We start from the raw sequence: 18,416 nt of genomic DNA, 5'->3' as shown, positions 1-18,416 counted from the left end.
AGAAATACTCTAATATTAACCCAAAGAAAGTAAGAGTAGCTCTATTAATGTCCAGCAGATACTTGCCAAGGAGAAAGAGGGGCCTTATAATAATAAAGAGACATAAATGAAGACATAAGGAATATTTGATGCATATGTACCTAACAAAAGATAATCAAAATATGTGAAGCAAAATTGTAAGGAGAAATAGATGACTTTATTATAGTTGGAGACTTCAACACCCCTCTATCAGAAAAGGACGGATCCAGAAGGTAGAAAATAAGTAAGAACATTGTTGAACCCAATAACACCATCAAGCTACTGGACATATGGAAACAATATAGGCACTTTCATCCCACAACAGTTGTAGTAGCTTGGATCTTGAAGGTGCATGTGTTAACATCTTGGTTGGTACTGCTGTGACTTCTTTAGGAGGTAGGGTCTATTGGGAGGTCTTCCAGTCATTGGGAGTGAGTGTGCCTTTAAAGGAAAAAGTGGAACTCTAGGCCCTCTCTCATTCTCTTTTGCTTCCTGGCCAAGAGGTGAGCAGTTTTCTCAGCCTCATGCTCCCCTCTGTTACCGTCCAGCACCTACACCAGAGGCAATGGATCTGTCCCATCATGGACAGGAAACTCTAGAATCATGACCCAAAATAAACCTTTTCTCTTTATAAGTTAATTGTCTCAGATATTTTGTTATAGTGACAGAGAACACACATTCTCATGAGCTCCCATGGAATATTCTCCAAGATAGAGCATATTCTGGGCTATAAAACACACCTTAACAAAAGAATAAAAATCATTACACTGCTGTCAGACTATGATGGGATTCAACTAAAAATCAGAGAAAATAGCTAGAAAATTCAAAAATACTCAGCAATTAAACAACACACTTCTAAATAATGCATGGGCTGAAGAAGAAATCTCAAGAGAAACTAAAAATATTTTTAACTAAATGAAAAGGAAGGTCCAACTTATCAAAATGTGTGGCTTTCAGTGAAAGCAGTGCTTAAAGGTAAATATCTAGCATTGAATGTATATATTAGAAAAAAAGAAAAACAAAAAAATCAATAATCTAAGCTTCTGCTTTAAGAAACTAAAAAGAGAAAAGCAAGGTAAATCCAAAGTAAGCAGACTAAAATAAATAACAAAAATTGGAGCAGAAAGCAATGAAATTGAAAACAGGCAATCAATAGGGAAAATCAACATAAATAAAATCCAGTTCTCTGAAAAGATCAATAAAATCAATAAGCCTTAGCCAGGCTGACTAAAGCTTACCCCTGGGATGAGACCTAGATTTTTTGCCTCATATTGGAATCAATGAGCAATTACTTATGCCAGACAGGGAGACAAAAACACTAACATCATTTCCTTTCTTTCACGCATTCAATCAATTAAAAAATAAAATAAACCAAGCAACTATACTACCGGCCAGTCATGGTTCTAAGTGCCTGGGATCTATCAGTAAACAACAAACACAATAAATTAAGTAAATGTCCAGCACATTAGAAAATCTGATGTGGAAAAAAAACTCAACAGGTTAATAGGGGGTTAGGATTTTTGTTTCTTATTTTGCTATAATATTACCTTCTTTCCTTTACATATCCCTTTATTAAATGATAAAAGATGTGTTGATCATACTTAACTTTACATCACAGTATTTAAGTTCCAGGATATGAAGGAAAAGAGTGATCACCAAGGACTTTGCATCCTTTTCTGGAAATGGGTTGGCATGTTTCCACTGTATATAGCATAACCATATCATATAAAGCAGAATTATGACTTTGATACTGATTTATTTGGAGACTAAGTATGGCTTAAGGAAATGTGTAGGGGTAGGAAGTTAATGAGGGGTGAACTTTAATATTTTATAAGTCAACTTGGCTGGGTCATGATACCAGTTATCAAGCAAACACTAACCTACATGTCCCTGTGTAGATGTGATTAACATCTAGAATCACTTGACTTTCAGGAGAAAAGAATATATATATTTTTTGGTTCATTGTCCACAAATGGGGTACAACTTTTCATTTCTATGGTTAGGGTAGGTTTCATCCAATCATTTGAAAGATCTTAAGAAGTAGAACTGGGTTTTCCTGAATGAAGAAGGAATTCGCTTATAAATATCCCACTGGCTGTTTCTCTAATAGAACCCTGACGGGTACAAGTGACTACACAGAGAAAACAACATTTTGGCAAAGACTTGCAATGAAGGAGTTGTCATGCAGATATCTGTGGGAGGAGTAAATCCAATGCATAAACAAAAAATAGCATGAAGGTCTGTGTGGCAAGCAGAAAGAAACTGGAGAGAAGGTCACTTATTAACCACAAGAAGAAGCAGTGAAAGTACAGACTGGGAGTTGAAAGGTCTCATTTGGCGTCTATTATAAGCTGGGCCCTCATCGTGACAAAAAACGACACTGCCATCATTCTAATGTCTCTCCTTCCCTAACATGATATACACGAACGCTCTTCATCCCACCGTTGGCCAATGCTCCTGGATGCTGCAAGGAGACCTAATGTAGTTCACTCAATGACATTCCCTGCGCCCAGGTAGAGCACCCACTGTGGCCACATCATGTTGGGAGTTCCTCCCTTAGCAATATGGGAGCCAGAAGTCGGTCAGAAAAGGGTGTACCATCCAACCATGCATCAAGGGCTGACTGGCCATCTCCAGGCAGAAGGACAGATGATGTTATCACATTCAGGTCAGATGAAGGTTCTCCGTGTGAAGGATTTAAAGTCCCTAAGTGGTCCTATCCAGGTCTCATGGAAAAAAACGAAGACCAGGCACCACCAATGGCAGATCATAGTGAAGGGTGTATGAAGCCCGGTAAAACACCTTCTCTGGGCTTCCCAGACTCTCGCTGGTCCCAACAAAAAGGGAAAATAACACCACCACAAAGTTTCCTTTCTCCCCAGGTTATCAAAGCAACAATTATAAGTGTATTTATTAACCTGGAAAGAAATTCATGATTATATAAAGCCAAGAAAAGACATGACCTCATTCAATGTACACATTGATTCTTAGATGCATCTCAACACCATAAACATTAACATGTGAAAGAACTAATTTCTTCATCCTTAGGATACACTCAAAGAAAAGAGTTAAATGCACACACACAAAAATATAGCAATGCTGTGAGGTCAGTGAGGTTACAGGTGGTTTCTATTTTCTTCTTTGTGATTATTATATCTTCCTTTCCTATAAATAGCATAAGTATTGCTCAAATAACAACTACAATAATAACATAATACGGTTTATAAATTAAAACTCTTTCCTGTGCATGGCAACACTTCTAGCTCCTTTCTTCTGCCTTCAAAATGTTGACACTTATCAAAAAAATTGACAACTATAATCTCATGCAAGTTAGAATAGAGCCATCTCTGGCCTGCTTTATGTACAAGAAAGTAGAAAGCTCAAAAGAGTTAGGTCACTTACCCAAAGTCACACGCTGTGTAGCCCAGTTATGGTAAGAGTCTATGGGTCCCAAAGGTCCCCTCTAAGCCAGCACACTAGCTTTGTGCCATTTCCCTAGCCCAGACACCCTTAAGAAGTGTGGCTAGAGACGTGTTCCCCGCTGCCCTTACCTCTGCCAGGCGGGAGTGCTTGTGGACGTTCTCACCCTTTTGCACACTGGGAGCCAGCTGCTGCAGGACACCCCTGCTGCTTGTCAGTGCTCTGGTCAGCCGAGCAAACTTCCCCCAGCCTGAACATGTGAAAGAGCAAAAAGACAGGCTCAACCATGTCCCAAAGGAGCACAGACATTCAAATCACTAGTGACACTGTCAGAAATCCATCCACAATGTCATCTGAATTCCTACGTGTCACTCATCCTGGCAAGCAAGACTGGCTACTCATAAAAGCACCTTGACATTATCAAATTTGTGTAGCAATTTACTTTTACCCTGAACTTTTCCTTCATCCTAATCACAGCTTTGAGAAATAGCTAAGGTAGGTTTTTGTACCTTTTTAGAATAGGGAAACAAAGACACGGGGTACCCAGACAATGAGAAAGTCTAGAATTCAGATCTTTCCACTCTGACCCAAGGCTTTTCCACCAGTTCACACTGGGCCATCCAGATGTTTCTCTGACTTGGCAGATTGGATCAGGCTGTTCCAATCTCCATGCTGTCTAATCTTGCAGAAACTGAGCTGATTTGGGGTTTTAAATGAACAAGCTAATCATAAGGTCATTCCATGCTTTACCTTGTCCAAGACCAGGGGAATAAAAAATGAATTCAGCTCCTGGGTAGGTGGGAGAAAAGTACTAACCAGTTTTAGTTGGCTTGGGTAAGAAGGAAGGACAGCCAATGACAGGTCTTTTCTGGAAATCTGTCAGTGTTCACAGCTCTCAGAGGCCCCCAAAGATAACCATCCATTCTAAGATCCAGCAATCCATCTGTATGAAGGTCATGACCATGGCAGTTGCCCCATGAGACCTCTGAAAGCTGTCAGGTTCTCAAGACCAAGCTTGAGTTTCAGGAGCTCCAAAAACCTGGACGTGTGGTGTACAGCAAGCAAACAGAGCATGCAACTATTTTTACATGACAGCTAAAAGCAGGACTATGCAATTTTATTTTTTTCATTTAGAGTTTAGAAGCATTCAGCACCTTCCAGCAGAAATCTCACCTTCCAAATTTTACCCTGGAGCACCCTTCCAAGACAGAATCCAGAGGACAGTGGAATTAAGGAAAAGAATGTTTTTTTAGGAATCATGATTTGGGTAAATATTTGCCAATGAATAGCAAGATGAATAAATCAACTGTTTTTGTTTTTGTTTTTTCAAATCTCATTCCACAAATACTGGGCTTTAACAAAAGCTGATGGACTTTCATCCACCCTGATGCCATGAAGCAGAAACAAAGGACTTCTGGTGTCACTTTGAAAAGATGTGCGTAGCAGTTGGGCTGTGGGTATCTCATTAATGTTAACAGGAGGGGACAGCCCAGACTCTGCAGAGGTCTATGTCACCTCCCTCAAATGTGCCATTTATGAATGCTGTCCTTGAACTGTGCTTGTGGGAACTGTGGACTAGGAATTTTTTAAAAATCTGTTTCAGAGTCAAGCTCTCCTTCAGTTCAAAATGAAGTTGGAACTGAGTTCTTCGAAGCTTTTCAAGAAAAGAAGAAATCACATGTTTTAATCAGGTAGAAAACAGTTATGCATCCAAACATCAGCCTGGGCCCTATACCCACCCTCGTACCACAATCACCACCACAGCAACCCAGGCTGTGGGAACAGTGAGGAGAGGGAGGTGGCAGGGCAGTCGTACCAGCTCCCTCCTAGCAGGGAGCTCAGGACCCTGGACTGTCAGTTGATCTAGCACAAAGGTATGGGAAAAAAGGTTCCTGTACCTCTGGGCATTTCCCTGGGCTCAGACTAGCTCCCAACTCTCTGGCCCAGTCTTATTCTCTTTCCAAGAACATGGTGCTTTAAGAAGTTGGCTTTTAGCTGGCTGAGTGGAGAGCATGGGAAAGTGAGTGTGGGCTGGATGGAAATGGATAGGCAGTGTGACGTTTCCAACATGCCTCCACCCAGGACAAGCAGGGTAAGAAGGAAAGAAAGAAGTTCTCTCCCAAGTTCCCAGTCCATGTTTTTCTTTCTGGACTAGAGTTCCTTCCTTCCTTCCTTCCTTCCTTCCTCCCTCCCTCCCTCCCTCCCTCCCTTCCTCCCTTCCTCCCTCCCTTCCTTCCTTTCTCCTTCTTCCATACTAGGGATTAATCCCAGGGCCTCATGCATGCTAGGCAAGTACTCTACCACTGAGCTACATCCCCAGCCCTTTTTATTTTGTTTTGAGACTGGATATCTCTAAGTTGCTGAGGCAAGTCTCAATCTTGCAACTGCTTGCCTCAGCCTCCTGAGGCTATGGGATTATAGAGGTGTGCCTCTGCATCTGGAGTTGGACTATGGTCACTTTATAATAGCCATCATGCCTAGCCATGCAAAAGGAACAACACCTACAAAAACAGAAAATCATGAAACAGTAAGATGCTAGTGAAGAGCAAGACATTCTACATGACTGGATGAAAGGACATAGCATGTAGGGCATGGAAGGCTGCAGAGAAGGATCTAAAGAGAAGCTAAAGAGGTTTTCAGGGGCCAGGTCAGGAAGAACACAGGCAGTTAAGAACCTGGAAGGTAAGCTTAAACTTTGAACTTCATTCTGAAATCCACGGAGGAGCACTGAAGGAGTTCAAATACGAGGGGGAGAGGGATACACAGTTGATTTGCAATCTAAAAGGACGGAACTGCAGAGTGGACACTGGACTTTTTAAAAAAGGTTAACAGATAGAAGACAGGCAGGAATCCAGGTCAGAGATCATGCAGGGCTGGACCAATGCTGTGGTCAGAGCTGGGGGACAAAGGAGACATGATAGCAGGGACAGAGGCACAATTAATAGAATTTGGTGAACAATATTTGTAGACAATGTTTGCAGAGTGAGAGATGAAGTGATCCCTAAATTTCTGGTTGGGGTGATTGGGACGATAGCCATTAGATGACATTAAAAACACAGGAAGAGAAGCAAACAGGTTTGGTGAAAGATGATATCTACAAGTTGGACCAAGATTCCCCTCAAAGCAGAGCTGTCAGGGGAATCATTCCTAGAGAAAGTGAATGTCTTATTGTCCAAAGAACCAGCTGGGAAGGGACAATCCAAAGGGAACCTAGCTCAGATGATCACACTTGGGGGAAACCAGATGATCATATTCCACAAGGAAAATAAGGCAGCAGATGTACCCTCCCCTAAAGAAAGGTCTTCCCCAGACACTGGCCTCCCCCAGCACAGTTGCCCCCTCTCTCTGTTGTACCCCCAACTTGCCCCAGACAAACTTGCCTCAGACATAAGCTCTGATTATGATTTATCAGCCTTATTTTCTAACCTAGCTGTTCACCCCCCACGTGATCTCTAAATGAATACAGAATCTACCTGAGACATCTTCTTACATCCAGCACCTAGCACAAGGATAGATGCCCAGTGACACTCGAAAATGTGTGTACTAAATAAATGTAGATGGAGAACAAAACTTTTTTTCTTCTCATGGCCCTACTTCTGTCTCGGCTTCCAAAAGACAAATTCCAAAGGATAGCAGCCTGTTTCAAAAACTCTTATTAAGTTTTAAGAGGTTTGTCTGTGCCTCCCTCTTTTGCAGGCATTTCTGTAGCCACTCCTCCAAGTGCATCCCACTTGGGAATTCAACACTGAATCGAACTTAAATGAAGAAACTCCTGGCCCAGGGTTCTTGCAACTCTGTCAAATGTCATGAGACAGTTAAGCATAGGCAAGGCTGTGGGTGCTAAGGGAAGATTGAAAGCATCACATGATCAGGAAAAAGAAGAAAGTGTGGGCATGAAGGGAAGAGGATGAGTGAAAGGAGAAAAAGGACAGAAGTGGAGTATAGTTGCAATCTAGCCATTATCTAAAGGATTTCCTGGGTCCTGTCTTCCATCCTCAGGAAGTATGACTGCTTCCTTTGCCTTAACCTATGATGGCTGCTGCTTTTCAACTTGGGTGAGCTAGCCACTAGGTTGCTTTGTCCCATAAGCCCTATATCCTCTCTAGGCCAGAAGAGAAAGTTCTAGGGTGAGTTAGTTCTAGCTCCTAAAAGGGTAAGTCTAGGGATATCAGAAAATATGGAGGCCAGGCTCCATCTTCTAAGATTTAGAGTCACAGATTATCTTAGAGAAACTTAATTCATAACCCAACATTCCAGCAGAAAACTGGACACTGGACCAGATGAAAAACCAGTGTAAACCCTGCCTAATGTCCTCAAATCTCTCACACAGCCTTTCCCCTGTCAATGTGCAAATAGGCAAAAACCTAGGAAGGCTTCTTCAAGTAGCAGTCCCTAATTCATCACCTTTCCACCACCCTAAAGACAGAGATATAAAATGTTAGTGTTGAAGGTGGAGAGGCTGTAACTTTTAACAATTACTCTGTGTCTTTCCCAAGAGTGTCTCATAAATATCCCACATGAAGACATGTGGAGAAGGGCTGGCAGTCACAACAGCTGCCACAGCCTGCATCCTCACATATTCTAAATCTTCAGCCCTAAAAAATCTCCTCCAGAGTTTTGCATTCCATTTGTTGTCTGCATTTGCATCAAGTTTAACTCTGAATGTAGGAGTAAATGCATTCTCTTAACTCTGAGATTATTTGATGGATTAAGAGAGAAAACAAGAGGGGCCACCTCCTTTGGTGAGCAACACAGGGGGAAAGCTCAGAGCCTTACACTCTGATTCTCTTCTATTCACTTGTCAGGCCTTGGACTCAGAAGGCAGAATGGGACAGAGAAAAGTATCCTGTAGCTTACTCCCAATTATCCCCAACAAAGAAAAAGCAGGAGATAAGGAACAGTGAAAGCCCCAGAGCATCACAGATTCTCATTTTGACCAGAAATTCCCACCTATTACCAAACAGCAACCCTAGCTTGACTTTCATTCCCTGTTCCACATCATCCATGGGCACTGTTAGAGAGTAAGGGAATTAGTCAAAAGATGGGCAGCAAAGTAAGGATGAGGAAGTCAGGGACCTGGGTAGCTCACAAAAAGTATCCTGAGAATTGATAAATTATAAACAAAGAGAAGGCTCAAGAAGAATTCCCAGGACCCACCACCAGCACCTGAGGATCTGAATGGAAGGGGAGTGACTTTGCATCGGATGCTAAAATAACCTACTCTCAATATCCCATTTTTACCCCTTTGTGGGTTGTTTATGGGAAAATGTTATAGCACTAATAGGGTGCACCCACCCCACCCCCAAAGTTAGGCCCTACTTAACTAGAGAAAACAAAGGCATTTTAAAGACAATTTGAGCACAATTGACTTAAAGGACCAACCTGATGGTAGAAAACCACCTCTTACATCTATGCCAAAGAGCAATTATTTGGGAATTTTCTGTGGTTTTAGATTATCCACTCTTCCCTTCCACCCCAAAAGAGAATTTTAAACAAGTGTGGGTCAGCAAGACTCTTAAGACTCTTAATGCTGACTGAGGTGGTGTACTGAAAACCCAGCTGGGTCAGCTGGAAACAAACCACTAAGAGCACATCCAAGAAGAAACATTAAGCCAGAACAATCACAACCCAGCCACATGCCAGCACATTTTCCATCTAGATTTGATCCTTGCAGCCAGAACTAAATTTTATAGACTTACAACTAAGAAGGCCTGGCAAATTATCATGCTCTTCCATCATAAACAGACCAATATAAAATTTGACTTTGTCCTAAGCAGACCACCAAATCAGTGTTGGCCAGGGCCACAGTGACATGACAAGGGAGAGGGTCTGGACCCATCTGCCATGGGCTTCAACATGGACAGGCTTATGTAGTCATGTCTTTGAGGAGTCACTAAGTGTGATCCGCTAATAGAACTCTTAAATTGAGGTCTTGTGTGTGTGTGTGTGTGTGTGTGTGCACGTTCTAAATTTTTTACAAATGAAGCCACATGTTACTCATGTTAGTTTATTGCAGAAAGAATAGTTGACAAAAAAATAATACCCTGACTCCTAGGGAGTAAGATAAATGCATGTGTGTGTGCATATGCTTGAATGAGTATATCAAAATTCTTAAAAGCAACAAAATGCATCACCAAGGCAGGTTAAATAAAGTAGATAATATGATTCCTGAAAAATAAACCTAAGTGAGTCTCACTACATCACCCCGATTTATCGCTTCTTTCAGGTTCCACAAGAATTGAATACAGACACTTACATGGCAGGTATGGAGTATTCTCCATAATATATGCCTTTTCTGCCAAATAATACCTGCACATCACTTAAAAATGTTCCAACAGGGATGGAAAAAAAAAAAAACACTTTGACTTGGCCAAATCATATATTTTAAATTTTTAAGAAGAAACTTGCAAAAATAAATTTCAAAATATCAGATTGTCTTTAAACTATTATTTAGGAACCGAACAGTTTAAAAAAGTAAATAGCTTTTCTATTTGGTGACACGATGACAGTAAGTGATTGAGTCTATGACCCCTTAATACTTAATGTATTGAGGAACATTCAAATCAGAAAGTAGAAATTGAGCAATCACAAATCTACAGGAAAATGGAGACAGAGACACTAGCTGAGAGACTTTGCATTTGCTGAAGCCCTAAAATCAAAAGGCAAGCTGAAATTGATTCATTGAGCTAACAGTCAGGTTAAAAAAAAAAAAGATACATTGGTATACACAGCCTCATGCTCCCAACTCCACAACTGTGAGTGTCTAAATGCACCAGGATTCTAAATGCCCTCAAAGGACACAGGCCCTGAGAGAATATCCACATAATGCTTTTTATTTCCTCCTTCAATGCCCATTTAACAATGAAACTACTGTTACATCCAGAATAATGTGCCTCAGCTTGATGCTCTCCTGGACTCCACTCTCATCCTTCTGCTCAGCTCAGGAGACCACAGCAGCAGAGTTTTCAGGTAGAGATGGAAAATCAACCACAGAACCAGGTAGCCCCGCCACATGAAATAGCTTCCAGTCTCTTGGTTACCTTGGGTGCAAGCTGTGATGGAGGGAGGTGAACAAGGGGCTGTGGCACTCCCTGGTCCCCAAACTCTGGGGGCAGCAGGCCATCTTTCGTAATCCAAATGAGCTAGACCTCTTCAGGGATCTGGTCGTTTCAAAAAATCTGCCATCTCCTTTCCTAGGCCTCCAATGTAATTCAAACAACCCATTCATACGATGTGCACAAAATCTGTGGTCACAGACTGATTAAATGACCCTTGTGGAAATGTTTCTCAGGAAACTGGCCTCACTAACACCATGTTCCAAAATGAATTAACTGGGCACAGAAGTAAGTCAATAGATCACAGAGGTAGAGATGTGCTAACGTCAGCTGCAAGAATTCAGTCAAATCCAAGGAAGTTTGTACATAAATCAGAAGAACATGGACTTGTACCGTCCCATTTGGTTGACTGACATTTGTCATGTTAAAACCTAAAAAGATTCTGATGATACTGGATTTGCCAGTTGCTTTTTTCTGTCTAATCATAATTGGAAAGGGTTAATTCTAAAAGATATGAAACTGATCAAATGTTTTACTAAACAATTCTCTCTCTCTTTCTTTCCCCAGTACATTGCAGAATGGCACAGTACTTTACCAGACACAGATTAAAGTTTAAATCTTGATCTTTGTGCAAAGATTGCCTTGACAACCTCAACTTCACTGTAGCAAAAACTATACTCAAGGCGAAAAAATAAAAAAGGTATAAAGTTATTTGTACAAATCAGAATTACAAACCTTTACATGAATCATCCTCAATCGGCTGTTTAAAAGCGGTTATGTCACTGAAAGTGCAAAGAAATAAAACCACTTTATCCTGTTCGTTTCGAATTGGAGCAATTTTCACAAAGAACCACACAGGTGTCCCTGAAAGGAATATTGAAAGGTTGGTCAGTAATTTGCATTCTCATTTGAGGGACTCTGGAAGCAAAGACTTGGGGATGAATAGGTTCAAATATTAATTCATTTTTTTAAATGGTCTCATTTCTTCAGGTGCTAGTATATTAACACCATTAATTTCTTTTCTTGCTGGAATAAAAACTTTCTCAGTGTCAACACAGTGGGGACTTTCTTCTGTTCAAATAACTTTTTAAGTACAAATCTCTTCACCCTTATAAAACAGGAAATAGGTTGAAAACCTCATCTGATCATATGGAAGAAACTGGGTAAGGAGACCTAACTTACCTTAGACCACTTAGGAAACATTAAAGAATACAGGTCAAGAAGGGCACCGCCAACCATGGCCTGCAGACCATACACACTTGAATTTCAAACTCTGTCCATTGCTAAGAGAGCCCAGTGTCAAAGTGCAGTTTGCAAATCCATTGACTTTCCTTGCATACTCAATTGTGGACCAGAAACTATATTTCTAAGGCCTTCTCCCTAAAATAAAAATCCAAAAGGTCCACTACAATGGCAAGTGACAAGAAATTGAAGAAGGAAAGAAAGGTCATAATGATCAAAGTCTCCCAGAAAGGAAAGATTCCAAGTTGACTATGAGCATATCTGTGCCTTAGGAGGCTCAATGAATGTTTCAACTTCAATCCTTGTTCCTGAGCTAATGTGGAGATAAACAAGCTCTTCCTCATCATGCCCATAGCTACAGAAGGAGATGGGCCAAGTTTATTTCACTGACTTCTTACCCTTTCAGGTAGCTATGACCAAATATCTTCATAGTGCTTCTCTGGCTTCTAAAAAAAATAATTAGGGGAAATAAACCCTTTATTTCCATAGAAGACACCATAGCAAGAAGCACCAATCTATTCTGTGATAAAAAAAAAAAAATTAAATTAGACAAAGAGCCATGGTACATTCTTCCCTACCTAGTTCTTATATCCAAGTTCCCAAAACAGCATCTGGCATATAAGATGAAATTATTAAGTATTTGTTGAGTTTTGCAAAAAGGGGATAATATCTTATATACCATTTATAGCAATTTTAAAATTAAAATCCAGTAATATTTCCCCATGTTGTTAAGTGTTAGAGAGTTTCCTGTGTTCCCAGCATTCTGCTAACATTTCAAATACATTATTTCATAGTTAGAGATGCAGAGCAAACAACTCACTGAATCTTGGAGATGAAAATAGACACCCCAGAGGTTTCCTTGGCCTCTCTGACTGTGACTAGCTTACAGATTTAGATGTACCACTTATTCATATGGAAGTATGAATAACCCTAAAATGTATAAAGAGGCAGAAAAAAGACTCAATGAAAAGGTATTCTTCTTAAATCTTGATTATCTATATATTCATTCATAGTTGACTTTCAACTTCTTTCATTTTTCTTTGCATAATATTTAGTTGTCAGTTACTAGGTGCTCTGAGACAACCAACAGAGTGTAATGTCACTAAGAAAAAACATGCTTTGAAAGAAAAATTACCATATTAAAATTACACAAGGAATTTCAAAATTTAAAAAAAAATACAATCTTTGAATTATTTATTGTTCTTGGAAGGTCTGTTATTATTTCTCCCAGTCTCCTCCTCAGAATCTGTGGGATCTAAAACCATATTCAAGAAAACAACAGAAAGCCCCAAAAAAAGCGTCATGGCAAGTGAGCCCACACACTCCCAGCTTTCCGTTGTATCCTAGCTGGTAAAACAAAAAGGAAACAAATCAGAAAACCATTTTCTTTTTGTTCCAAAAAATTTTAAGTAGTTACTTTTGAGATAGAAACCAGAAAACACTTCTACTTTATTAAACTAGTAACAAATCAGATGAGAAGAGCCCCACTCATGATGTCAAATACCAAGAACTTCATTCTACTAGAGTCCCCATACCATCCCGATCTCGGATGCTATCAGACAGCCCACCTACTGCACCACCATACCATCTGGGCCAGATGCCTGGGAACCTGTTCAGTTGGGACTATTCCACCTAATCTTCATCTTTCAGCTATCGGAGTTGGAATTGATGATGCTAATGCACATCTCTGAGATCTTGAACACCACCATATTAGCCATTTTAGGAGGCCTTTTTCATTTTTCCAAGTTCATCATGAACTCTACCCAGTTCAATAAGTTGATCTGTTTAAATTATGTACTTCTCTCCACCAAAGTGTGCCCATTGCCTCTTCCAGTCAAGTTCCCTGATTAAATACATACTATTCTGATCATTTCCATTCCATATCTAAACATATATCTAGTACCCTAAATTCATATGATTTATATGTATTGACATAGAGTTCATTTTGAGTTAATCAAGGGGACTCATTGAAGGTAGGATTTTCCTTTTCTTTGATCTGGTGTTTCCCTGTGGGGGAACATCTTTCAATGTAAAGCTCAAGTCTTTTCCCCAGGACTGGGAAATAACTGGACATGTGTAACTCAGTCTATTCTCTGCTCTCCTTCCCAATTCTGTACATGTTAGAAGAAAAAGCAAAAGGCAGGGGTGATAGCTAGTAGGAGGAAAAGCCTGCAGTTCTCCAGTACTACCTGTGACAGGTGGGTAATTATGACTGAAGGATTCACTTTTAGAAACTCCTTTGCTTATAGATACAAACTATATTCTCCAGGATCAGCCTTATTTGTCACAAGTGATATTTTAACCTCTTTTGACCTGATTCTTATATCCTGATGTGTTCTAACATGAACAGGGTGCTATTATTGACCCCCCCCCACAAAACCTTAACAACTAAAAACTATTCCTTTAAATATGTCATGATCCACTCCAAGAACAGAATCCTGATCTATTTTCTCTCTTACTACCTTATACCCCTATCAAAGGACATCTAATATAGTTATGCACAGGGTCATATGAGGTCATTGTGTTATTCAACTCCAGGGAGGGCCATCGTGGCAGGGCAGGTGCTCTAGAAATACTTTTTGAGTTTCAAAGACATAAATCCTATTTATAGTGTCTTCACAGTCACTCATCTCTGCCTCCATCCCAAATTATCACTATCCAAACAATCTAGGAAAGATGGCAGAATGCTTATGTGTTCACTTCTGGAATTCCTTTCTCTTAAAAAATATGTATTTTTTTATCTAATGAAATATTACTCAAAGTCTCAATATATGAAACAGCTTCTTCAAGTGAACACCTTTCAGCCAGCAGAGACTGGGGCAGGTGGCCTCCAGGGGTCCCTCTCAGAGCCCAGATCCTGCAGCAGAAACCACTGCATTGAAATACTAGAAAGGAAGTAAATGTAGATTCACATACAAACATAGGAAAAATCAGGAAGGGGAGATTAAAATTCTGCCTCATCACTTTTTTTACTGTGGAAAAAAGAAAGGCAAGTACTCAATGCCCTGTTTCTGCAAAAATGACAAAGGGTCGAGATGGATCTTTGTGGTGTCCATACTCAGGAACAAGACAGCATCAGACGCCCTTGCTGATGGCCAAGGCTGCTGTACTAGGAGAGAGGCTCCTTCCTGGCAGAGGATGCTCGGCGGGCAGGAAGGTCCAGGTCAAATACCTCTTCCTAGTCACTCTCATTCTCATCCCTTATTAATAATGTAAGCTCCTGCCAGGTGCCTGGGTGCTCACCTGCAATCCCAGTGGCTCAGTAGGTTGAGGCAGGAGGATCGTGGGTTCAAAGCCAGCTTCAGTGACTTAGCGAGGCCCAAACAACTCAGCAAGATCCTGTCTCCAAATACAATATTTTTAAAAGGGTTGGGAAGGTGGTTCGGTGATTAAATGCCCTGGGTTCAATTCCTGGTACCAAAATAATAATAATAATGTAAGCTCCCTTTGGGCATATAATGATAAATGTGACAACCTAACCAGGTTTGGGGGGTTCCTCAACCCTGCATCCATATAAAAAATATTAATAATAATAATAAAGAGTAAGACTCTTTAAGTAAGTGTATGAGAGAATTTGGGGCCTTTGTCAATCATCCTTCTTCCCAGGGTTCTGACAGGCATTCTCCATAACCAGGCCTCTGGGCACCCAGACTATGTTCAACAAAACAGAAAGACCAAGCCACCTTGGTTGGCTCCTGGGAAGCACTGCCTGGTGCTAGGCCATTCTGATGTAAACAGAAACTAAACTTGGAAAGGCAGCATGCCAAACCAGTCCAATTTGTCTGGAATTGACTTTATTTAGACAAATGACAAAGGCGGAGGATGAGACAGACCAAGCAGGGGAGTAGTGACCACTGTCTTTTAGAACATGTGATCTGGAGGTTCCAGTCCCTGGGTTTGAGCTCTTTCCCTTCATTAATTGTGCCCCTTGGGCACACTGATTAACTTCTCAACATCAGTTTCCTTGTTTGTAAAATAGGGATGATAGACCTACCTAAGATTTACTAAAAATATAATCATTTGATACATAGGTGTTCAAAACTATTACTTTTCCTATGTTCCTTCCTTTTAAATCCTCATCTATAAGATCAAAATGCCACATCATCTCACCTCACAAGGCTGTTTGAATGACTTAAAAAGAGACCATCTCAAAGTGTTAATGAAATTCTGAAGCCTCCTCTGCCTGTTCTGACAAGGAGGGCCAGTCTCAACCATAGCAAGGAGAAGCCAGGAATCAATTCTTAGGCCTCAGTGTAATTAAAGAGCATAAAACAAAACCTACATAAATGTTACACTGTAGATGAAAAGATTCAATTTTCTAAGATGTCAAACCTCCCCATTTAATACATAAATCTATTACACTATCAATTGAAATCTTTATTGGGCTTTCATGTTTTCCTCAGAGTTTGATGAATTGAAATTCAACTCAAATAAAAAAATTAAGGTGTGAGCATGGCCAAGAAATTTTTGAAATATTTAGAAAAAAATAATGACAGGAACTATTACAGCATTTAAAAGTTCCTTGCACTGTTCCCCAAACAACAATGAAAATAATATTTATTAAGGACTTACACATTAAGTGTGTGGCTTACCTCTCACAAAACTATAAGGTAGAACAGCTACTATGATATCATCCCCATTGTGAATACAGGGAACCCAAGTGGGCAAATCTCTTAACCAAATTCAAACAGCTAATAAACTACAAAAAGATTCCTAGAAAATGAGGGGACAAAAATAAACCAATGTTTAAATGTGAATTTGCATATAAAGAAGAGGGCATTTCAGAAAGGAAGGACTGGGTTATTTAGTAAACAGTGTCAGGACAACTGACTAAGCAATGTAGAAAAAAATTAAATCAGAATACAAAGTTCACATGATATATAAAAACAAATCCCAAATGATTTAATGCTCTAAACATTGTAACACAGCTATTATAGTATAGAAAGAAAAAGGGAAGAGCATTTTTATTGTTTACATAAGGAGAAGAGCTTCCCAAGTATTATATAAAACTCAGAACCATAAAGGAAAATAACTACCATTAGAGTTTTTCACTTCTATGTGATTAAAAAGTTTCTGCTTTAAAAAAAAAGTTAAAAGGAAAAAAAAGTTAAATAGGGAAAATATTTTTCAATATATGTGTGATTTCGGATAAATGTCCATTTTACACAGGCAGCTCCTACAGAATAGATAAAAGACAAGCCACTCAGAAAATAGGCAAATGTAACTGCAGTACCTATTAGGTTTGTCCCCACATCTAGCCTGCAATCTCCTCAAAGGTAGAGGCAGTTTTTTTATGTCTGTATCTCTGAGGCCCAGAGGGTCTAACCCAGTGCCAAAGTGATCAATAAGCAGGTGGCCAGAAGATTCTCCAGTAAACACTGGCTCAGCAGAACTGCTGTGAGCTGCCTTTCCCTGGGCTTCTATGACTGGGAAGCTGACCCAGAGCTCCCAAAGTCCAGGCCTCCAGCCACTCGACAAATTGTGGACTCAAATGCAGAGGAGTATTGTCCAGAGGGTATATAGCTTTTACTCAGGACTGATACTTCTTGATTTTCTTGTTTGGAAATGGAAAAACTAATCAATTGGTGCAAGAGTGATCCCATAAATATTTACTGAATTAGTTCATTAATGATGGCTGGCATCAATGTAAGAAAACCATATAGCCTATTGAATGTGAGGTAAGTAACTTACAGAAATGACAGGTTTTCAACTGGCCAATAGATAGCAATCTATCAAATAATCCATCCTTCAAGATACATAATAATTTTCTATACAGTCATCCCAAACCACATCACGAAGCCTTTGCCTAACTACTCCCAACTTCCCCAAAATGTTGGACAAACATCAACGCTTATCAATAAAAGACCTTTGCAAATACTAAATAATATCCTTGCAAATACTAAAGAATGAGAATGGGGGGAGGGTATCAAAATGAACTATTAAGAGCTTATAAAAAACCATAATAAAATCACTTGGATTAAATAGAATATATAGACAAAGAATCTGAACAACTAACATTGAAAAGGGTAATCTTAAATGGATAGGAAAGAAGAAAAAATATTCAAATCTCATTAGCATTAAAAACTGGTTAAACAAAAAAAGTTAATTGTGGGCAATTTGATAATTTAGAAGTCATACTATTAAACTGGTGAGATGCAGTGAGCCAGACCCATTCTGTGTGTGAACTTGGAAACGGACAGCTATTTGACAGTGTCTCAGGAACCTGTGCCTTTGATGCAGCAATTCTCAATCTCTAGGAATTATTTCACGATGTCAATGAAATACCTCTGACATTCACTTTAGCATTGTTGTTTTTGTTTGTTTTTTGGTACCAGGGACTGAACCCAGGGGTGCTTAAACACTGAGTCACATCCCCAGACCTTTTTATTTTTTATTTTGAGACAAAGTCTCACTGAGTTGCTCAGGCCCTCACTAAGTTGCTGAGGCTGGCTTTGAACTCATGATCCTCCTGCCTCAGTCTCCTGAGTTACTGGGATTACAGGTATGCACCACCATGCCTGGTTAGCGTTGTTTTTAATAATGAAAATTAAGAGCCTCATAAGAGTTCAGCAATAGAGGAAGTTGTAAGAATATTCTTTCTAAATTAGTTTATAAGGAATTTTATGATGGAAATACCTTGCAGTAAAAGATAGATAAATGTATGATTATTAATTGTGTATA

General features: G+C 39.8%; 1 protein-coding gene across 2 annotated transcripts in view; it reads right to left on the bottom strand.

The window, feature by feature from the left end:
- Kcnh1 (potassium voltage-gated channel subfamily H member 1) overlaps positions 1-18,416 on the bottom strand; it is a 389,924-nt gene that overhangs the window by 339,380 nt on the left and 32,128 nt on the right. For both annotated transcript variants that reach the window (XM_047521803.1, XM_047521802.1), the window contains exons 4-5: positions 11,229-11,357; positions 3,570-3,688 (exon numbers count right to left, since the gene is read on the bottom strand). In XM_047521803.1, the coding sequence (XP_047377759.1) occupies positions 3,570-3,688; positions 11,229-11,357 (248 nt within the window). The remainder of the gene's footprint in view (positions 1-3,569; positions 3,689-11,228; positions 11,358-18,416) is intronic.

This window comes from Sciurus carolinensis, chromosome 12 (genome assembly GCF_902686445.1).
Source record: "Sciurus carolinensis chromosome 12, mSciCar1.2, whole genome shotgun sequence".
Taxonomy (NCBI): Eukaryota; Metazoa; Chordata; class Mammalia; order Rodentia; family Sciuridae; genus Sciurus; species Sciurus carolinensis.
The sequence above is the reverse complement of the archived record's forward strand: the minus strand, read 5'-3'. Positions and strand labels throughout refer to the sequence as shown.